We start from the raw sequence: 23,817 nt of genomic DNA, 5'->3' as shown, positions 1-23,817 counted from the left end.
AGGTGAGCTGCTAGGAATATTGCTGGTGGAGGTTGTCACATGATCACCTTGCATCTCATCCATAGAAGCACTCGTTTGGACACGTTGTGGTGTTCATTATTCAACTTTGTGTGAACAATATGGACTCTTTCATTATTAAATATGTTGTTATTGTATGTTTTGCGCTGCACTGCTTTTTCTACCTTTGCCATGAGATGCCATGTTGAACTTTCAGTGATCAGTATGAGAGAGTGAGAGTGATAACACCAAATTTCACACACTTGCTCCCCATTCACAACTGAGACCTTGTAACACTAAGGAGTCACATGACACTGGGGAGGAAAAATAGCTAATTGGGCCCAATTTGGACATTTTCACTTGGGAATGTCATGGTCTGGGGCTACATGATGCTGCCGGCACTGGGGAGCTACAGTTAATTGAGGGAACCATGAATGCCAAAATGTACTGTGACATACTGAAGCACAGCATGATCCCCTCCCTTCGGAGACTGGGCCATAGGGCAGTATTCCAACATAACAACCCCAAACGCACCTCCAAGATGACCACTGCCTTGCTAAAGAAGCTGAGGGTAAAGGTGATGGACTGGCCAAGCATGTCTCCACACCTAAATCCTGTTGAGCATCTGTGGGGCATCCTCACAGATATTAGAGACCTTGTGCTCCTCCACCTTCCCCAACGGAAGGTGAAGGAGAGCAAGGTCTCTAACATCCACCAGTTCCATAATGTCATCATGGAGCAGTGGAAGAGGACTCCGATGGCAACCTGTGAAGCTCTGGTGAATTCCATGCCCAAGGAGTGTTAAGGTAGTGCTGGAAAATATTGGTAGTCACACAAAATATTGACACTTTGGGCGTACTCACATTTGTCGCCAACAGTTTAGACATTAATGGCTGTGTGTTGAGTTATTTTGAGCGGACAGCAAATTTACACTGTTATACAAGCTGTAGACTCACTACTTTACATTGTAGCAAAGTGTATTTAAAAATAGCACATTCGTCACGTTGCAATGTTAAAAATTGTTTAATGCAGCGCATTTTCTTTTTCTTTATAATGCTAGAAGAATGAAGTGGTTTTGCTGCTCATATTCACACAGACTTCTCACAAACTTCTTTCTTTATTATTTCTCCTGATTTCATGAATATCATATTTTTATGTTTTAATTTATTTTTTTAATTTTGTGGCTGTTTCTTAACTCAAAATCTCATTTTTTTATTTTGGTGATCTCCGTAATTTTTTTTGTGTGTTTTGTGTGTCAACTTACCACAACACCATTATTATCTTTTTATTTTATTATTTTGGTGTTGGTGTCCCTTGTTAATTTGACTTTGAATCTTTGAAATGTACCTGCCTACTCACAAATAAACTGTCCTTTTTGAAGTAAAACAAACGCAAGTATTTCTTTAACAAAAAAAAAAAAAATGTATTAGGGGCCATAACCAAATAAAGAGGAAGGCAACACTGGAGAAACTGGTGAAATTGACGAAGCCTTTGGCTCCCAGGGCACACATCAATTATTTAAAGGCAAAATTGGTGGCCTGAGGAGTCCATATATAAGGGAGTACAATCTGGTCCAGAAGTCCAAGAGATCAGCGGCAGATGACATATATGTCCCCAGGCTGTGGTCATACAAGAGCCTGCATCTTTTGTCAGACCAGACTGAACCCAGGCCATCACTCTCTGGTCTTCCTTCCAGGCTGTGGCTGTTGGAGGTGTGGCAGAAGGAGGAGGAGGATGGTCCAACCCATACAGGTGGTTTTGTTGGTGAGTTGGCCCCCCAACCACTTATTTAGTGCGAGATAAATTAGTTTCTCACACATGAGGCGTTGCCCCTCCTCCATGTCCTGCAGTTTGCATGCAGCCAAGGAGGAAAAGGCCTCTTGATGAGTGGGGGTGGTTTTGAGAGCCGCAGAAGCCTCCCCAAGCAGCCTGAGTGCTGACTCCTCCACGTTCTTCCCCTTTCTGGGCCTTTTGGTTGGAAGACGGAGGTGAGGGACCAGGGATTCTGTGAGGCTCCTAGGCACTTTCTGGCTGCCACTAACCCCTACCTGCCACATACCACAGCCACCTCCTGGCTGCCACATTCCACGCCCTCCTCCTGGCTGAGGTCTTCCTGTATATGAAAAAGGGACATACTTTTAGTTTTTGGTTCATCAATCACACACAATTTTCAGCTCATGATTGTTGCAAATTGAATGTTAACAAATAGAAAAGACTATCATTCTGACCCCAGCATTTTTCATTCTTGTCCCAATTATTTTTGGCTACTACTGTCTATTGATATGTAAAACACTTTATTAAATCAACAATTAGTGATCAATAATCACATCTAGTTAACCGCATTCATTTTTACTCAAAAAATATGTAGAACGATACTATACCTGGCGCAAGCTGGGCTCCTCCACTTCTTCCTGGCTGGAAGGCCCAGGGTGGGCATCAGAGGCCTCAGCCTGGGTGGAATGAAGTGTGGAAGGATGGGTTGAGAGGGATTCCCTGTTTTCAGTCTGGTCTAACAGAAAATGCAGTCTCTCATAGTACCAGAGCCTGGGGACATAAACGTCATCTGCTGCAGCTCCTGATCTCATGGAATCCTGGACCTTCTTGCACTCCCTCAGATATGTACTGCTCAGGCCAGCAATTTTGGCTTTTAAATAGGGGATGTTTGCCATGGGGACCACTGGCTTCACCAACTCCAGCAGTTTCTCCAGCGCTGCCTGCCCATTTAATTATTGTAATGGGGGTGTTTCACCTGCCACAGACAGGGCAGCTCCCTGTACTTGTCTATGAAAATTGGGAGAAAACTGTGGTCTTTGAACCCATCTATTTTCTCTGTAAGACACAACACAAGACAAACCCTAATGTCAGGCTAAACTCTCCTAATCTTGACCCAATATAGGCCTCAATCTATAAACAGTATAGGCCACTGATGTTCCAAGTTTAAATTGTAACGATCGTCACTTCCAATACTCCGTCCTCCGCTCACAGATCGTACGTAGGACGCACGCATGCTACATTGTATATACACTGCGCTTGCGTGAAACTCCGCCCGCCCCTGATGTTCTTTCTAGTCTATTCCCCGCCCCTTCTCTTTTGGCGCAGTGGGGAGAGCACATGGCAGAGACACAGCGGGTGCGTGCTAATTACAGCAATGAGGAAAGCCCGGAGCCAGAAACGTCCTGATCCTGGAGAAGATTTAAGGCCTCAAATATGTCCTTTGTAGAGATGGTGGACATATTGAAGAGGAACGACTATGATGGGAAGTATGGACCTTACCCAAACCCAAATATCAGAAAGGCCAAGATCATGACTAAAGTTGTGAAGAGTCTGCAGAAGAATTTTGGGGTGCGGCGATCCATGGATCAACTGAGGAAACGCTGGTCAGACCTGAAACTGGGGGAGCACGATCAGTACAGAAAGATCAAGTGAGTTCTTCAAAAAAGTAAGTATTTGTCGTGTGTTCATATTATTATTACTTGCATACTGCTCCATGTGCTTTTCTTTACTGTTGTACAGTTTAAAATGGCACCTTTCATGGGTTCAATCGGTTGTAGGAAACATGGTTTGTTCGCCCAGTAAAATACGATGTTTTGAGAAGTTGCAGTTAACTACATTTGTTCATGCCTATTTCTAGTCAAAGAAGTTTGTTGTCTAGATGGGTTTGTAACTAGAATGAAATGCAAACTTGATTCAGTGTAAAGGAGAGGACACTCAGCAGCTGTGCTCAGTAGCACTAGTGTGGGACACCAGAACACCCAATTTATTAGGGTGTCCCACACACGTGCTCCAGTGGATACTATAGGGGTGTCTCCATCTGTGAAACTTGCACAAAACAGGTAAGTATTCCAGTTTTAGAAAGTGTAAAAAATAATGTTATCAGCTTTGAACTCTGCCAAAAAAGACAATTGTACGACACTTCCAAGCAATGTTTCATATTCCTATTTCTGCCCTCAAATATAGGTGTGCTAAGTATTCCATTTTTACATTCTCATAGGGGAGAGAAGACTCAGGGACATCTGAGGACACCAGGGACCCCACACCTCCCAAAGAAGGGGAAATCCCAAAACCAGAAGCAGAGGAAGAGGAGGAAGGAGAGGTTGTTGAAATTGGCGAAATTGTCACCACAACAGGTGAGTGTCTGAGACCACAGCTTCAGGTAATAGATGTATGCCTGCATTTATATAATACATGATGTGTTTTTTGGATGTTGTGGAAGAATGTCATTTTACCAGTGAAAGTGCCCAGATCCTCATCGGGGAGATAATGCGTTGCAATCGCGATTTAGAAAATCTCAAGAAAAACATCAATGATGTTCAACAAAAATGAAGAACATCATTGATGTTTTAGGGAAAATGTAAAACACACAAAACTAGCTCGCATCAATCTGAGATTTGAAAAAACTGTTTTAATTTTTTTTTCAAAAGCCAAATTTGTAAGCTGCACACAGTGTGTCAACATGTGCTATCTCCCATCATGTGGGATCAATGTACGTTTTGTGGGTGCAACTCCTTCCTCGCTACTAAAGTGGCTGAGATGAAGGGGTTGCACCCCCAAAACTCGTACATTAATCCCCCATGATGGGAGATAGCACATGTTGACATTAGGCATGGGATCAGGAGGAAAATGCCTAGTTTGAATCACAATTTGTGTGCATCTTCCAAATTTGGCTTTTACAGGGGTGCCACCCCATCCGATGAAGGCAATATCAACACAGTTTGGACATACTAATGTCTAATATTGCCTTTACTTTTCAAAGTTGAACTTTGAGTTGTGTATGTTTTATTATGCTTTGAAACATGTCTGTTTTAACAAAAACGGCTAGTTATATTAATGTTACCAAAAATAATGTTATATACAGCAAATATGTTGATTTGTTGAAAAACCCTTTTATAAAACACACATATGAATGTGCTTTGAGTAAAAAGTTTTATCATCATCAACAATCTGTGGCTTCTTTCAATGCTCAAAAGCAGTTTTTGTAGTAAAGTTGGTGTTTTCTGTGGCAATGGGGGTTATTTACTAAAGGCAAATCCACTTTGCACTACAACACCCACAGTGCTTTTTAAATTTTCCCAACTGAGACCACATAGTTTGGTGAGTTATTTCGGAGAAAATTGTGGCAAGCACTATATGGTTCCGTTTATATTCCGCCATGTGGACTGGAGTCAAAAATAGGCGGAACTGGCTGGCCATCATCCCAAAAGTGTTCTCCACCACTCTTCTGGCTCTGGCCGGCCGGTAATTAAAAACCCTCTGGTCCGGGGTGAGGGTCCTCATAGGGAATGGCTGCATAACATGCTCCCCCAGCGGAAATGCTTAATCTTCTGGAGTCGGCAAGCCTAAGCAGCCATTCTGGAGACGGCAGTAGAACTCCGTCTGGGCGATCACGCCACCATCCGACATCTGCTCATTTTCCCCCACGTCCACATAGAGGAACTCATAAGTAGCTGACACCACCGCCAACATCACTATACTATTATACCCCTTGTAATTATAATAGTAGGACCCTGAGTTGGGGGGTGGGACGATGTGTACGTGCTTCCCATCAATTGCACCTCCACAGTTGGGAAATTCCCAACAGATGGCAAAGTGGGAGGCCACAGTCTGCCATTCCTGTAGCGTTGAAGGAAACTGTGGAGTCAAACAAGAAAAAATAAATAAAAAAATAGTAATTTTGCAAATAAACATTGCAAGCAGATTAGACACAAACATTTTTGGTCAACATAAGTATAACATTTATTGAAATAAGTATTTAATGTCAAAAGTATAAAGGTCCAATTATCAGATTCCTCCCCCCATCTGATGGCCCATTGCAAAAATGTAGGGTGGGGGGGGGGGGGGGGGTGTTTTGGACAGGTAACCCTCTCCACTTCACTGAGAGCTGAATGCATAAATAGTGTGTGTTAAACTTTGGCCAGCCCCTCCTTACTTACATTATTAGCAGCCCACTGGACAAGTAAGAAGTGTCATAAAAAAAAACAAAAAAAAAAAAAACGCACTGAATGGAAGCACATTTTTTCCCTCTGCTATTACCCATCAAGATAATAATATGAGAAACCAAAAACTTTAACCACATGCTGACTGGCGCACGCCAATATACGTCGGCAGAATGGCACGGACAGGCAAATGGGTGTACAGGTACATCCCTTTAAATTTGCCGCCGTGCCATCGCCCACAGCGGCGCGCGGCAGTCGGCACCTCCGTGAGTCCAATAGCGGGTCCCGTGGACTCAATCGCCGCGGGGATACCTGCAAACGCCTCACGGGGAGGAAGAACGGGGAGATACTAATGTAAACAAGCATCTCCCCGTTCTGCCTAGTGACAGTGTCACGGATCTCTGCTGCCTGTGATCGGAGAAGAGATCAATGACATGTCATACACAGCCATGCCCCCCCACAACTGATGCAGTGCCGAATCGCAAAAAGTGCTCTGGTCTTTTACCTGCAAAATGGTCCGGGGCTTAAGTGGTTAAACAGTACCATTTGAAAGTATTCAGACAGGCCCTTGCACTACATGCTTTGGTGAATTCATCCATAAATCTGACCACAAAAAGAGGTAAGTATAGTGTGTATGGGTTGCCAAAGTTAGCAGATAGAGGATTGATATCAGCTGACTTAGTGGTCGGGGGGGGGTTCCAAATGAGTTTGGGCCACCAAAAAAAAAAAAGCCTCTGGCACTCTGCATGAATTTAAGGACACACATAACATTTGTACACGTTTTAGGGGGTGTTTAGGGGAAAGCAATACTATGGTGCTGACAAAATACATTGCATAGTGACTAGGCTATAGGTGTATATGGACCCAGGAAGAGCATGCTGGGGAGGTTAGTGAAGGCAAATATGCATGAAGGACAAAAAAGGAACTTTAAAAGCTTCCAGCATGCATGAGGACAAAGGGGCACAACATATTACAATCATAGTAATTGGGCAAGGATGAAAGAAATCCAATACATTAGCAAACATTAAATACATAGAATGTGATGTTAAAGGAGAAAACTTACCTTAATATAGTCCTTCTGCAGGACCTGAATGATGGCAGCACAGGTCTCTGGAATAATGATCCCCAGAGCCTGGGGTGAGATGCCTGTGGAGAACTTGAGGTCCTGAAGACTTCTCCCAGTCACCAAGTACCACAAGGTGGCAACTAGCCTCTGATCCGGAGTGATGGCTTGCCGCATGCAGGTATCCTGCCTGCTGATATAAGGGGTCAGCAAAGCCAACAGGCGGTGAAAAATGGGGTCCGTAATCCGGAGATAATTCCTGAAATCAGGATTATTCTCCCTGATCTGACAAAGCAAAGAAAGGCATGTGCGAGAATTGGTCACGCTGGAGTAACCAATTCTTGGTCCATGAACTCCTCCTCACCCTGTTCATGGACCGGGCTTGTGTCAAAGCAAAAAGCCCAACACCAAGTCCCTGCACAGCACAAACTCTACGACGAGTACGTACACGCAACATGGCTTCAAAATGGTTGGCTGGTCAGAACGGACTAACAGAAAAGGACTGAAAAACAGCAAGGCCTGAAAGAACGAACTGAAAACCAGAAACGAGCGGACAAGAACGCACTGAATATAAAATACAGTACTATAAATGCCCAGCTTAAGACTATAAATGGCACGCACTGACAAACAAATGCGAACTGACTACACGCACTGATTATCAAATACGAACCCACAAGCACAAACTGAAGAGCAGTAACAATCTGAAGCACAAGTCTGAAAATCGCGAATCGTCTCTAACCAAACTTCTACTAACACGCGATAAACATGAGCTCAGCAGAAGGAGCCCAAAGGATGGAGGACGTGGTGCTGAACTTCCCTTTTATAGTCCTGTCGTACGTGTTGTACGTCACCATGTTCTTGACGATCAGAAATTCTTTGTGCGACCGTGTGTATGCAAGATAAGTTTGAGCCAACATCCATTGGAAAAAATCCAATGGATCTTGTTGTCGGAATGTTCGACCGTGTGTACAGGACATTAGAAGCGAAGGCTGCGAGCCAGGCCTTCTTGTCCACATAAGTGCCTGACCTCACAAATGTGCTTCTGAAAGAATGGTCATACATTCCCATAGGCACACTCCTAAACCTTGTGGACAGTGTTCCCAGAAGAGTTGAAGCTATTATAGCTTCAAAGAGTGGACCAACTCAACATCAAACCCTACGGACTAAAGCTGGCCATACACCTATAGATTATCTGCAGATTTTCTATGGTTAGATGTAAAAGTGGGAGATTCCTCCATCCACACAGTTTAGCGAACATGGAGAAATCTGTTGCACTTTTTCCATCCAACCATAGAAAATCTGCAGATAATCTATATGTGTATGGCCAGCTTAAGACTGGGATGCCATTAAAATTCATGTGCGTGTAAAGGCAAGTGTCCCAATACTTTTGGTAATAGTGTATTTGGAGATTGGATCAGAAAATCTGACTATCCATGATGGATTATATTGAGGTTCTAGCAATAATGGAGAAGCTTGTCTTTATGTTCAGCAATATATTTAGTAAAATCTGTTATCTTGTGTTTTGTATAAAAGAAAATTGTTTGAACATACAAGTGGGTCACATCACATCTATATTTAACTTCATAGGCTTGGGTAATTGTGTTCATTAATTTGATTTGTCTAAATGCTTCCTTGTCCTTTGTAATGTACTGAAGTATTTAGTTAAAGTATACACAAAAAAAAAAAAAATAAATAAATAATCTTGTCCATACACTACCCAATCGGATTGTGCAATCTGGGCACAACATATAGTAGTTCTGTATGTTCAGAAAAATACACAGTCCTATGGACTAGTGCAGTGGTCATCAACCCTGTCCTCAGGGCCCACTAACAGGCCAGGTTTTATGTATTACCTTGGGGAGATGCAGACTAGAATACTGCAATCACTGAGCAGCAAATATCACCTATGATGCATTTCAGTTATCTTGCAAACCTGGCCTGTTGGTGGGCCCTGAGGACAGGGTTGATGACCACTGGACTAGTGTATTGAGAAATGTTCACCTTACTCACGCTAACAAATCTTGGCACAACATAGTTTTGTATGTTCAGAAAAGTGCGCATTTGTATTGACTTGTAATACTACTTTGTGAGAGGATGGATGGTTTCACGTAAATTGCAGGTCATCTGCTGGAACATATTATTAAAATTACTATTATCGTTACTTTTATTAGTCTTAACTAATCATTTAAAACAGCATGCTTTGGCAAGCCTAGAAAAAAAAAAAACACACACAACATGATAAACAATATCAATAAAGGTTAAAATATTGTAATTTTCTTTAAAGCGAGTGCGGTGCATACTAGCTCATAATGAAATACTTACCTTAGAACGTGGCGCCAGCATCTCACTCAGTCCACGTCGAGGGAACTGACATTTTCCCTCAGCGTGTCTTCCGGGATATCGCGGCTCTGGCGCTGTGAGTGGCCGGAGCCGCGATGTCATCACTCCTTCGCATTCGTGCAGGAGTTTTCTTCCCGGCAAGGTCTGGCGTCTGCTGGACTTTCATCCGAGAATCCCCGATACGCGTGCGGTGCTGAAGTCAGCAGCTCATTGCGAGGGGACTGCGAGCGTACAGGTTTAGGAGATATTCTTTTTACCTACAGGTAAGCCTTATTATAAGCTTACCTGTAGGTCAAAGTTAAAAATGTATATACAACCGCTTTAAGGGCCAGTTCACACCATAGAAACACTTTTTCTGCAAGAAAGTGTTCTTGATGCATTCCAGTGCATCCTCCCCTCTATTTTATTAAGCCTAAATAAGTGCGTTCTAGTGACTTTCTGGTGCATTCCATTGCGTTTTACAGCGTTCCAGAACAGTCCAGTGCATCAAAAACGCACCAAAAAAAAAAACACACGGGAATACAAGCCCTTATTTAAGGTTAAGAATAAGGGGGGGGGGGGAGATGCACTGGACTGCATCAAAAACGCATCAAAAGAATGCATGCAGAAAAGCCTCCAGAACGCATAAGGACAGTGTTTCTATGGTGTGAACTGGCCCTAAAGGAAGCTAATTAACAGAGAGCACCAGGCCATGATACCAGGTAATTCCAGCCCTCCTGAAATTGTATTATTTACATAATTTCTGCACGCGCAACTGTGCTTTTCATATTGGAATCTGTGTTCGTTACAGCACCCCTAACTGGTATCAATAGGCGCAGTAATTAATCAGATTTTTGCAGTCGCGCTCTCTCTTTAGTGAATCATCCTCATTGTGTCCCATTGGAGAGACTTGCCTTCTCTTCCTGTTCTAGAGACACAAGAAACAAGAGGAAAATCTTCAAAGCGAGGGGGCAATCTATTGTAAACAGGTGTCACCAGAGCAGGTGTCCCCATTGGAATATTTCCCTTTACTTTCCGTTCTGGTGACAACCCAAAAATGTTGGTTTTTCCATCATATAAGTCCTGGAGGAAAGGCTGAACTCCAGCCTTCTTGCACAGGTGTACACACTCTTCTCCTGTACTGAAAGTGGATATTCTGATTTCAGTGCACACTGTGAGCTGCAGGAAGTTATATTTATATTAATATGTTGTTGAGGACATGGTTGATCCCTTCCACTAACCAGGATCTGCCTGCATTGTATAGAGAAGCTATACGCTTTAGCTATAAGCTAAAATAAGGTATGTAATGAAAACAAAACATTTAATCTAAAAGCTTAATTACTGAATTACTGTATCATGTTGATGAAGGGGAAAAGAAACGACCAGGAAAAGCAAAACATAAGCAGAATTAACTTCAAGTGATTGTAAAGACAATCATATTTGTTTTTAATTTAAAAAAAACGTTTTATACTTACCTGCTGCTCTGTGCAGTGATATTGTACAGAATGGCCCCTTACCTCCTCTTCTGGGGTCCCTTGCTGGCTCTGTCCACTCCACCTCTTCTGCGTGTGCCCCTATAAGAAGCCACTTGTTATGGGGGCACACATGCAGGCGTGCTCCAGAGTCAGGCTGTATGCGCCCAGAGACACGCACAGTGTGGCTCAGCCTACCCTCTACTCCCCCCTCACTGGATTGGATTGACAGTTGCAGAAGCAAATGGCTCCAGCTGCTCTCAGCAAAGCCTGTAAGACCGGGAAGAGAGGAGAGAAGACCTGCAGCTTGGCACAGCACTGGATCAATAGAGGACTCAGGTAAGTGTTGGGGGGGGGGAGGGCAGACAGTGCAAATTTTTTTACCTTAATACAGTGGATGTAAAAGACCAACCACTTTTAGCTTTAATCCTAAATTAACATCTATGCGTTTTTTTTATTGCGCGTTGCAGTTTGTGGGTAAGAGACTCAAACTGACCCTTTTTTTTTCCCTCCATAACAAACTGTGTATGGCTGGTTGTTAAAGAGGAAGTAAACCCTGATGGGTTTACTTCCTCTTTGATTCCCTGCAAAGGTAAAGCATAATGGACTACTATGCATCGCATAGTAGTCCATTATGTGTCACTTACCTGACACAGGAGCCACCGAAGTCACTGCTGTCCCCTGTAGTTCCGAACGTCCATCTTCTTGGTGGGTCTCGCTGCTCCGGCGCTGTGATTCGCCGGAGCAGCGATGACGTCACTCCTGCGCATGCGCACGGGAGCTGACACTCGCGGTGGCTGTCTTCAGGTAAATATCTCCTAAACCGTGTAGATTTAGGAGATATTTCTTGGACCTACAGGTAAGCCTTAATCTAGGCTTACCTGTAGGTCAAAGTGGTTTGTAAGGGTTTACAACCACTTTAAGGAGCGGGCTGAGGAGCTAATCGCTGTGTCCTTAACAACCGATGATCATCACTATTGATATAATATCATAGTATGAATCATTAAAGCTTGTGTTACCCCCGGTTCACATCAATGCAGCTGCGTTTGATGCATTTTGTGGTGCGTTTTGTGTTTTTAAACTTTTTTTCTCTTTACCAAATTTTGAATAGCTGGTTGTTAAGGAGCAGGCGGAAAGCTGGCCATTGTATCCTTAACAACTGATGAGTCATCAGTTGTCGTTGACAGCTGAAGGTATAGTAAAAAAATAACAATGTAAATCCATTGTCAAATCACACCACCGTCGCCTGACAGTTCTTAAATAGCTAAGGGGCGAGGGCACCTGGCGACTTCATCTAGTGACACTGCCCCCCTGTGACCTCATCGACCGGTACATGCGGGTCACCCAGTGATGTTGTCAGGTGGCCCTGCCACTTAGCTATTTAAAGAACGGTCAGGCAGCGGAGCAATTTTTTTGGGGTTTGGTAGTGGTGGCGGTCTTTGTGATTGACGATGAATCTAAACCCGGGGGGGGGGGGGGGGGAGGCGACATTTTTTTTTTTTTAACAAAGGAAACAAACAAAAAAAGGCACAAAACTTGCGTTGTGACTTTTTTTGGTGAATGGGTAGGGGTATTACGTACCCCATACTCATTCACATGGGGAGGGGGGCCTTGTTAACCACTTCCGGACCATCCGCCGCAGTTAAATATATGCAAAAGTCATGAAAACTGAATGCAATAACGCATCAAAAACGTGAGTTTAAAAACACAAAACACACTGGAAAAAATGCATCAATCGCAACCGCATAGATCGGAACCTAGGGTAACATTCAAACCATTACCATCACATTCTTCTATTCATAAACAAATCACACAACTGTGCTGAGACTGAAAAAAATTACATCAACCATATTCTATAATTTACATTTATTTTTCAAAGATGGTTAAGGCATGCTAGGAATTGTAGCACAGAGTTCTACATATTACAGCAGTGATAATGGCAGCTACTAGCAGAAGGGGATTTTCAGATTCAACCTCTTTGGTAATAGGAAGAAGGCTATCTGTGATTCAAGCAATAGAAGAGTAATGCTGCGTACACACGACCGGACTTTCCGGCAGAATAGGTCCGATGGTCTTCCCGACGGACTTTCGACAGAGTTCCGACTGACTTTCCGAACGGACTTGGCCACACATGAACGGGCTAGGTCTGTTTGAAAATCCATTTGTTTGGAACGTGATGACATAAAGGGGACTAAACAAGGAGGTTCAATAGCCAGTAGCCAATAGCTTCCCTTGCATCGTATTTGGTCTGTCGGACCAGCACACAGACGAACGGTTTTCCCGATTTTAGTCCGTCGGAATTGAGTCCGTCGTATAGATTTGAAACATGTTCTATTTCAAGGTCCGTCGGATTTATTTTTTTTGTTTTTAAACGATCGGACTAGCCCACACATGATCAAATCGAATCCCTTCGGACCTCGTCTGCCGGAAAGTCCGGTCGTGTGTACGCGGCATAATAAGGGGACTTTCACAGAGGCGTCATCAGTTCAGTCACGTTGTTTGCTACACGTTATAGCTGAAAGACAGCTACAGTGCGGGCCTAATTTGCCAGGAGGATGCCCACCAGTGCTGCCAATCAGTGCCCATCAGTGTCACCTATAAGTGCTGCCTATTAGTGCCCATCAGTGCCCCCTAATCAGTGCCCACCAGTGCCGCCTCATAAGCGCACATTAGTGAAGGAGAAAAATTACCTGTTTGTTAAATTTTATAACAAACTATGAAAAAACTTTTTGGTCTTTTTTCATTTGTTAAAGCGGGAGTTCCGCCGTTTTTTTTTTTTTTTAAAGCCAGCAGCTACAAATACTGCAGCTGCTGACTTTTAAAATAAGGACACTTACCCGCCCAGGGCGCCCGCGATGTCCGCACCCGAAGCGATCTCTCGATCGTCTCTCGGGTGCTGCCGCCGCCATCTTGGGTATGGGAATCAGGAAGTGGAGCCTTTGCGGCTTCATTTGCCAGTTGCCTACTGCGCATGCGCGAGTCGCGCTGCGCAATAAGGATGGTCCCTGCTGTCTCTGGGATCCTTGTGTTTCCCAGCAGACAGCGGGGGACCTTCGGAAAGGGGCGTAGATTCTGCGGAAAGGGGCGTAGATTCTACAGATATCTATGCCGGAAGTGGGTGCAGATACCTGTACTGTACAGGTACCTGCACCCCCCTCCCCCCTGAAAGGTGCCAATTGTGGCGCCGGAGGGGGGGAGGGTTCCAATGAGCGGAAGCTCCACTTTAGGGTGGAGCTCCGCTTTAAGCCAAAAAATAAAAAATAAAACAGTAGTGATGAAATGCCTCCAAAAGAAAGCTCTATTTGCGTGAACAATTATAACAATTTCATATGGGTACAGTGTTGCATGACTGAGTAATTGTCAAAGTGTGACAGCGCTGAAAGATGAAAATTGGCATGGTCAGGAAGACGGTGAACGTGCCCAGTAGGCAAGTGGTTAAAGTGGAACAAAAGCGGAACTTCCACTTTAAGTACTTCTTACCTCCTGACATGCCACATTTGCCATGTCCTTTTTTGAGGGGGGAGCGGGTACCTGATTTTGACAGGTATCCAGCTCCCACTTCTGCACCGGGCCACCTAGGCGACTCCTCCTTTCCCCCTAAGCGGCCCCCTCCCTCCTTGCAATCTTCTGGGCCACATCAGAAGATTGCACGGCTATTCACAACATGCAGTGTGACCAGGCTATGAAGCTGCAAGCTGTCACAGTCGGGCATCCACAGTAGTAATGCCGGCGCTGCGAACAGGCGGGGGAAGAGGAGCAAGGCTTCGGGTGCCCGCATCGCTGGACCGTGGGACAGGTGAGTGTGTGTTTATTAAAAGCCAGCAGCTACACTTTTTGTAGCTGCTGACTTTTAATAAACACAGAACCAGGTGGAACTCCACTTTAAGCTCACTGTACACTATACCAGTGGTCTCTAAACTGCAGGCCGAGGACCAGATGTGGCCCTTTGCTTGCTTTCATCTGGCCCTTGGTGCATTATTTCCCCCAAAGTTAGCAACAGTAGGCCAAAGCTCCTGCCACTCTATTTCTCCCACTGACACCAAATGATGGGGCACTATTCTCCTCCCCCTACCAAAGATGAGGAACGGTGTACGCCCACTGACACCTGGTAATTTTCTACTCCCACAGTCCAGCCCCCTTAAAGTTTAAAGGACAGTAAACTGGCCCTTGGTTTGGAAACTTTGGAGACCCCTGCATTATACAATCTGATTGTACCATCTGCTTTAGATCTACCATCAACTATGTAGTGCAAGGGTCTGCCAGAATGGATGCAGATTGGTTGGATAGATTAGGTGTGTTCTCATATTACACAGAGTTGGTAAATCCAAGGCCCCTTTCACATGGGCTCCTCCCTTATACAAAAATTCTGCTTGCTCAGCGGGTTATTGCTCTGCTGATCCCCACTGAGCAAGCGGATAACAGGTCCTTCTCCGCTCACTGTGCAGAGTGGACACAGACACAGTTCTGCTCTCCTCTATGGGGAAATCGGGTGAAAACAAACCGCCTGTCCGTTTACATCCGACCACCATCTGTCTGGATAGCGATGGATATCAGTGGACATGTCACTGCTGACATTAGCTGCTCCATAGGGGAAACTGGAGGCTTTGATCAGGTCCGATTTAAAAACCGACAGACAGACCTAAATCGGACAGCTCATGTGAAAGGGGCCTAGGGCAGATTTTACAGGGATTGTACAATCAGATTATATAGTGTATAGTCACCATAATATTATGAGAGCCAATCACCCCATATACGTGTTTAAAGAGGAACTAAACCTATAAAAATTAACTGTTTTGGAGAAAAAGTTATTTTTAAGACATGCTATTAATGCTAACTGTCACATTCACTTGTGCTCTCAACCGAACTGTCAAACAAGAAATGGCGGGTATGACAACTGATCACATGTACAGCACTGTAGATCAAACAGTGTCCAAGAAGGCAGTTTCCTTGGCTGTAAAGGATAGGAGGGCATAGTTCCACTTTAATACAAGACCAGGCAGGACAATGGCAGCAGTCCCTGCCCACTGCCTCACGCTATTGGCTGAATATTCCATTAGATTACTCCCTTTTCTGTTGTGAGGTCTCTCTGTAGAATTCTCATATTCTGACAATTTCTCATCTATCCAAATTCCTTTCTGATATCTTTATACAACCATTCCATATACGTAATGCCGCATGGAGGGGCTCAGTGAAGGTGGCGGTGAAAGTGTGGAGGTGTTGGATTGAGTCACACAGAGCATAAAATGAGACCAATCCAGCCTCATAATCCAGATATATCCTGACTCTGTCAGCAGATACATTGTCAGGTACCCGGCTACTGGTACTGTCATGTATCACAAAATATCGATCGCCACTCCTGCGCAAACACCAGGCCTTCTCAGTACAGTCAATCTGGGACTGGTATCCTACCCGGTCTATACAAGGGTAACACATCCCGATACCCCAATACTCGGATCCTGTGACATCTACTTCCCAGTAATGTTGCCCTGATGAGAAACTCTGACTACTTATCACCTGAGTATAATCCTGAAACCTTTCTGGTGCTTTTGGGCGATTCTGGTTTGGTGAATAGGATGCAGCTTTCATGTCATCTGATATATGTAGATCATTATGAGATGTGTCCACATCCAGTAATATATCTTCAGGTTTCTGCAAATAGAAACACATGGTTACCCTTGTTATATGGGATACACCTGTGTGTAATGTGTGGGAGATGCCAGCCACATCCAGATCACTTGCTTCCTGACTCCCTCTTTCCTCATTGCCTCCATCCTCAGTATTACACAAGTCACCGGTGTCTGATTCCTGTAGGACAGTCACTAAATCAGTTATGTTACATAGCTCTCGGTCAATGTCACACATCTTTCTTGACAGCACCCCCTTTTTTATCACCAGCTGATCAATCAGATTGGAGACTAAGACAGATAGCTGCTCTGCCTCTATAGTAATCTGACTCAGGACCTTCTTTTCCAAGTCATCTAGCTGTCTTCTGATGTCTCTGAACAGGGCAGTAACTCTCTCTTTTTCGCCAGCTGCTTTTTCGTCTATTTTTCTTCTTCGTTCCTGCAGACTCTGAGCTCTGTTCTCTGTATCCTCTCTCTCTCTCGTAAGTTTTTGGTGAACGTACTTGAGTTTTTCCTTCTTCTTCTTGGAGGCTTCATCCAAGGACTCTACTTGGTGCCCCTGATGTTCATCTTCTGAGCACTTTTCACAGATGCAGGCAGTGTCCTGGACACAGTAATACTTCAGGTCCAGTTTGTGGACGGAGCATTGTTGGATCTCTAAGGAGGGTTTAGATAAGAAGTGCTCTGATATGTTCCGTAGAGCAATGTTCTTGTGTAGCGTAGGCCACTCCTGGGACTCTTCCTTGCATTGAGGACAGGAATAACACCCGGATCCCTTCTGTGTGATCAGCTGACGAATGATACAATCCTGGCAGAAGCTGTGTCCACATTTCAGGCTTACAGGGTCTATATAAATTGCCCAACAGATGGGGCATTTCAGCTCCTCTCTCAGCGAGAGATCAGAAGACGCCATTGCTGAAAGCAGAAGAGGGAGTTAATATAAAAAGCCTTTAACACACAGAGCGTAGTGGGTTTGTTTACACAAGCTTGGATGAGGCGAAGCCAAGATTGTGACTCATTTTGTAGTCATAGGATTAAGCTGGCCATAGATGGATCGAAATTTAGTTGGTTTAGCAAGGACCGACTGAATTTTGAGTCATCTCTGGTCATTCCTGCTTGTTAGAAATTTGTATTCAATTAGTGACTGCTCTCTGCACTGTTCTCTGTACTGTATTCTGACAGCGGAGGAGTCTCCTATGGCCGACTTTAGTTATACAGAGAGACACAGATCATACCTAAAAGGATATCACACAAATAAACGACTCTATTTGGAGACAAGTAATTTATGTTAAAAAAAGCTTTGACAGAATTTGCTTGTGTGTGAATTAATACAAGCAATATTGAGGATTGCTAGGGAACATATAATGGTTTTGTATATACTTTCTTTGCTTGTTTTTTGAGTCAGCACTAAAACACAAATTTCTAATTTTTTTTTCTATATAAAGATGAAATAATAAATGTTTTATGCTAATATGCAGGTAGCTCCTGGTAACTTATCCCCTTTTTGTGCCATTCCTTGCTTACTATTTTTAATGCTGTTAACAGTGCTCAGTATCTCAAGCTGAAATTCACAAACATGTAGTGACTTCTACCCCTCCAGATCAGTGACCCCTCCCCCTCAAATGCAGTGACTCCTACTTCTCCAGAATAGTGACTCCTTCCCATAAAGAGCAGTGACACCTCCCCTTCCAAAGCAACAATGCCCCCTCTTCTAGTGTAGGTAGTATCATTATGCCTACAGAATGGGGATCTCAGGAGAATATGCAAAGTCCCCACTTCTCAACAGCCCCCTGCCTATTTGCGATAACCCCTATTAGGGCTGCCGACAGATGGACGGACGGACGGTCAGGGGGGACAGGGTGAACAGGCAGCCCTCCTGTACTGAGCCCCATTGTGTCAGCGGAGGAGCCCAATAAAAACAGCAGCTCCTGGTTGAAGACACCAGGTGGCATCACCCAGTCAGATGCACATTGGGATCAGCTGGTGCTGTCTATTTCCCTTAGAAATGACCAAACAAAATGTCAGGAGAGGGGAGTGAGCAGGAGTGGCGTTTGCACGGCAGAACTGAACAAGCCCAGAAGCCTGCACTGACATGGCATGAAATGCAAAATGAAAGTGGGGTAACATGATGTAGGAGAACGGAACTGACATTGAAGAAGGCTAAAAAGTTAGGCAAGAAAGGGAAGGTGGAATAGAGATTCCGGTCAGGCATGACTCTTACATTTCCCTGATTCTCTATGGGATGTATACTTGGGCACTGATACGTATTATTTCTTTTGTACTACATTATCTTCTGCATGGAGGACAAGTGCAAATTTTATTGAGCTACCTATGGAGATCTTATCCTTGGACTGAACATGATTTCTGTATCAAGCCCCCTCACCTCATAGCTCATAGGTTCTATGGAATGCAAGGGAGGTTCAACATTGACTACCCTATATCAAACAATATAATAGCAATAAGTTGATTATGATCTTCAGAGTCAGGTGGACTCTGGCAGCACTTTCATTCTTCCTCCTCTGGACCACTGTGCCTGACATTGCATTTGAGGGCACTACGGGCTGACGTTGGAGCTGTACACTAATAAGGGGCAAATCAGAGGATGGACTATGTGGATACACAGTTCCAGAGGGAACTCTGGTTTGTGAAAATATAATCAATGAGCCATTTTGAATACTCTGCTGAATGCTTCTCTGCCATCTTGTAGCCCCTTATGCTATAGAACATCTTGCTAGCCCACGACTCTTCATAATTGGAAGGCCTTTGGTATTTGTACATTGGAGTACTTCAGCACCGTAGATGTCCTATGCAGTTATTGATTGGTTTATATAGAAACATAGGCACTATAGCCAGCTTCCCATGGTATCATTGAGGGAGGGGGGAATTTTGTCAGTGTTTTAAGCTATAAAATTGGTTGTGTTATGATTTTAATCATATTTGTATTAAATAAAGTAGATTTGTAATGTGCTTGGACCAAGTGGAGTACCGATTTATGGTGTTCAGTGTACCCTCCATACATTTGTCTTCAATTCAGGAGTGAACAGAGGAGGAGGTTGAGTCTTAACCAGTTATTTAACCATCATTTTTTGGAATAGTGATGAAAACATGTGAAGACAACAGAAATAAGTTGGTCCACGCTATCCCAGAGACACATTACTATTATAGGTACCTCATCCCCTAATGATTCTGCAAAAATTGTATCCTAGAAAAGGAAAAAAGGGGAGCAGGGGATTTTTATACGGTACAATTTATAGAGAATTTACTCATCCTGAAACTAACACTTTCAGGATCCCCTATACTTTATAGCTATGCATTGTTTGTACAATGAATGTATTTGCTGTTATTGTCTTTACAAAACATATTTTTAATACATTTCTAAATAAAAAAGTTATGAATTCTTTTAAAAGAAATCTTTGCTTCTCTATAAATTGTACCGTATAAAAATCCCCTGCTCCCCTTTTTTCCTTTTCTAGGATACAATTTATGTGAAGACAACAGTTTGCCAAAAGAAGGATTATGTGGTATTGGAATGTAAGTAGCCAATGGTTGACTACAAGCAGGGTGCAGTATAAATGGAGCCACTTATGGAAATTTTAGCTGAAAGGGGAGCATATTTAGAAGTAAGGATGGGCTCAGGCATGTTCAGGTTGTACCCGCCAGGAAGCTGTCACTGCCCACCGCCAATTATAGGCAGCGAGGCATTTCTTGAGCCGCAGCTGCACATGATTGGTGATGTGCAGTGACAACTTCCTGGTGGGTACGACCTGAGCATGCCCGAGACCATCATTACTCTTAGAAGGTTTAGAACTGCAAACAGACATATGAGGCTTTACAATGTAAACTGCAAGCATATTTCCACGCTCATGAGAAAACTCAGCTGCAACATACAGCCACCCGTAGTAGTGAATAGCTTTATGCTACCTGTATGCAGGTATATGTTGAATATGAGTAAACTCACACATGCATATACTTGTGTACACAAGAATACAGCCATGCATTACAATAGGTGACTGTATGTTTCAGCTTTGTCTCCTGAGTGTGAAAAATACACCCACTTATGTTTGGCCTCATGGACCCATGTGCATGAAGCTTTATGCCCTGTACACACGGTCAGACTTTCTGACGGAAAATGTGCGATCGGATCGTGTTGGTCGGAAAATATGATCATATGAAGAGAAAAAAACAAGGTGGGACTTTAAATGAGACCTGCAGTCGATCGTAATCATGTATGGGCTCTATCGGACTTTTTCCGTCAGAATTTCCGACACACAAAGTTTGAGAGGTGGATCTAAAATTTTCCCACAACAAAATCCGATCGTTTAAATTCCGATTGTGTGTAGATTATTCCGATGGACAAAGTGCCACGCATGCTCAGAATAAATTGCGAGACGAAAGCTATTGGCTACTGCCCTCTTTATAGTCCTGTTGTACGTCACCTCGTTCTGAACGATCTGATTTTCCGACAACTTTGCCAGGAACCAGTTCCCGTCGAGAAAACCGCTCGTCTGTATGCAGGTCCGATGGACCAACAACGACGCAAGGGCAGCTATTGGCTACTGGCTATTGAATGTCCTTTTTCTAGTCCTGTCTTATGTCATTGCGTTAAACGATCAGACTTTGGTGTGATCGTGTGTAGGCAAGTCCATTTCAGTTTAACTCTGTCGAAAAGTCTGTTGAAAAGTCAGTCAGAGTTCATTCCGGTCATTTGTATGCGGCATAAGGCTCCTAAACTCAAAGTTTAGGAGCTGTTGTACATGAAGCCATGCTGACACTGGCCCTGGATACCCTCAATTCCAATACACATACTCTACAGTTTATCCTCCCCTAACCTGGAGGAATCTACCCCATACACATAACCCAGTGCATGCTCTTCTGCTCGCATCCCACCCCCCCAAAATACCCCCTGATCACCCCACACCAAGACACACACCCTCCATAAACAAACTCCCAAATCACACCCCCCAGATGCTCCCCACTTTGATCACACCTCCCCAAATAACCCCACTCTGATCACACGCCCAGATACCCCTCACCCACTCTAATCTCCCCCCTACACACTCGGATCACACCCCCCACATACCGCTACCCTGATCGCACCCCCCATTTACAGCCAACCTGACCACACAGCCCCACATACATATACATACATACCCTGATCACACCCCCCTGTGTGCCACCACCCTGATCACCCCCCCCCCCCCCCACATGCATCTGCTCCAATCACTCCCCACCCATAATGCTAACCTGATCACAAACCCCCACTCCGATCACTGCCCACCCTTATCACCATCCCTTCCCCCACAGCAGCTGGGAGGAGAAAAGGGAAGCCAGCAGCACTGCAGGGCAGGGCGTGGGGAGTAGGGGGAATCTGCACCACACTTAGTGATTAGGGTGTGCCCAGGCACACCCCCCATGCACACCTATGATGGTAGCACTTCATTAATGGCAGAACTGGTCAGGGGGAGAGATTTCCCATTTCCCCACCAGCACAGAGTAATAATGCTAATGTCCATGGGGTAATTTGGGTGTGCTCAGGCACATCCGGGTCGGAACACACCCCCTTTGCCACTAGGGATGAGCTCAGGTGTGTTTGCATCATTGCATGGAACACGTGCAGAGCCCACCAGGAAGTCGGCACAGCACTGCGCTAATCACAGGCAGTGAGACATTGCCCCGATGCGTGGCTGCAGAGATAGGGCAATGTCTCACTGCATGTGAGTAACGCGTGTTCCCTATGATACAGAATAAAGAACAAATACTGAGACTTACATCCAACGTAGAGGAAATGAGAAGTGAGATTGCTCAATGTTCGCACAAACAGAATAAAAAACATACTGTAAATCATACCCAGAAAGCAAAATAAGAGAAGTGGTACTGTGCAGAGTCCATACATAAGATCAGATCCTGAGAATTACACCCAGCATAGAGGACAGGAGAAGTGCTACTGTGTAGCATCTATACATGCTGAATAAGCAGAGATACTAAGAATACCACCCAGTGTAAAATCCATACATAAAGAATACAAGCAGATAGAACTCTATCCAGGAAGTGACAAAGAGTGAATTGAGGAGTCCATCTCCGATTCTCAGCCACCCCTCAGATCTATATCCTTACCAGAGCTGTCAGTTCTGCACCAATCCGCTCCCAAGCTCACACTTGTACAGTCTGGGGATCCTCTTCCTTATTGGTTTGAGTCCACAGCTGCGCGTCCTTACAGTACCGCCCCTACACCACTGTCTGGTCAGGAAAATGATCATGTGATCAGCCACGGGATTTCCCAGCAGCTCCTGCTGTGTGTGTATAGTCATTAGTCACATAACACAACATGCATCGTCATGTATCTAACTAAAGTTCCACATTTAACTCCATGTTGTCTGCTTGCACACTGATCATAAACTTTGCAATCTGATTGTCCAATTTCCATTAGATCTATTATCAGCTATTTAATGTTATGGTCTGTGCGACTGGATACATATTGAATGGATTGTTAGCGTCCTCACATTACATAGCTTTGGTAAATTCAAAGGACATTTTTCAGAGCTTGTACAATCAGATTGTAGTGTGTATGACTGCGCTTAGGCATAATTTTACAAAAAATCGCACCTTGAGGCTTAAAGGGGTTGTAAAGGTAATTTTTTTTTTTTTTTTTTTTAAATAACAAACATGTTATACTTACCTCCACTGTGCAGCTCGTTTTGCACAGAGTGGAGCTGAACCTGGTCTTCTGGGGTCCCTCAGCGGTTTTCTCGGCTCCTCCCTGCAAGAACTAAGTACCTTCGTGCGAGCTCTCGCATGGTGGTTAGTTCTTGCGGGCGCCCTCCTGTGATACAGCCGGCGGCTATAGCTGCTCACTCTATCACTCGACCTCGCCCGCTGCATCATTGGATGTGATTGAGCCAATGGCTGCGCTGCTTTAAATCCATCCACTCTAGCCAATCAACGGCCAGGCTGAGCGGCAAAGAGGAGATCGGAGTGAGCGCAGCAGGTGAACGGGCTCAAGTGAGTAAAACGGGGGGGCTGGTATTGTCGGATGTTTTTTATTGTCGGATGTTTTTTCACCTTAAAGGGATTGTAAAGTCAAATTTTTTATTTTTTTAAAATAACAAACATGTTATACTTACCTCCACTGTGCCACTCATTTTGCACAGAGTGGCCCCGAACCTGCTCTTCTGGGGTCCCTCAGCGGCTGCCTCTGCTTCTTCCCACAGGTGCTTCTCACGTTCATGCGAGCTCCCTCGCATTGGTGAGAAGCACCTGCGGGCGCGCTCCCGTGATACAGCCGGCGGCTATAGCCGCTCGCTGTATCACAAGGCCCCGCCCCCGGCGCGCTGCGTCATTGGATGTGATTGACAGCAGCGCGAGCCAATGGCTGCACTGCTTTCAATCCATCCACTCCAGCCAATCAGCGG

General features: G+C 44.4%; 1 protein-coding gene across 2 annotated transcripts in view; it reads right to left on the bottom strand.

The window, feature by feature from the left end:
• LOC143960332 (E3 ubiquitin-protein ligase TRIM21-like) overlaps positions 1–22,660 on the bottom strand; it is a 38,167-nt gene extending 15,507 nt beyond the window's left edge. Inside the window, exons 1-2 of one of the 2 annotated variants that reach the window (XM_077468801.1) lie at positions 22,523–22,658; positions 12,636–17,323 (exon numbers count right to left, since the gene is read on the bottom strand). In XM_077468801.1, coding sequence (XP_077324927.1) covers positions 15,900–17,321 — 1,422 coding nt within the window. In that variant the 5' untranslated portion in view covers positions 17,322–17,323; positions 22,523–22,658 and the 3' untranslated portion in view covers positions 12,636–15,899. Of the gene's footprint in view, positions 1–12,635; positions 17,324–22,522 lie in introns of those variants that run through there. The other variant, XM_077468800.1, reaches the window with a different exon arrangement.
• Positions 22,661–23,817: the final 1,157 nt, after the last annotated feature.

This window comes from Lithobates pipiens, unplaced genomic scaffold, assembly GCF_037356315.1.
Source record: "Lithobates pipiens isolate NorthernLeopardFrog02 unplaced genomic scaffold, aLitPip1_a1.2 Scaffold_8, whole genome shotgun sequence".
Classification (NCBI taxonomy): domain Eukaryota; kingdom Metazoa; phylum Chordata; class Amphibia; order Anura; family Ranidae; genus Lithobates; species Lithobates pipiens.
This window is presented reverse-complemented; position numbering and strand designations above follow the sequence as displayed.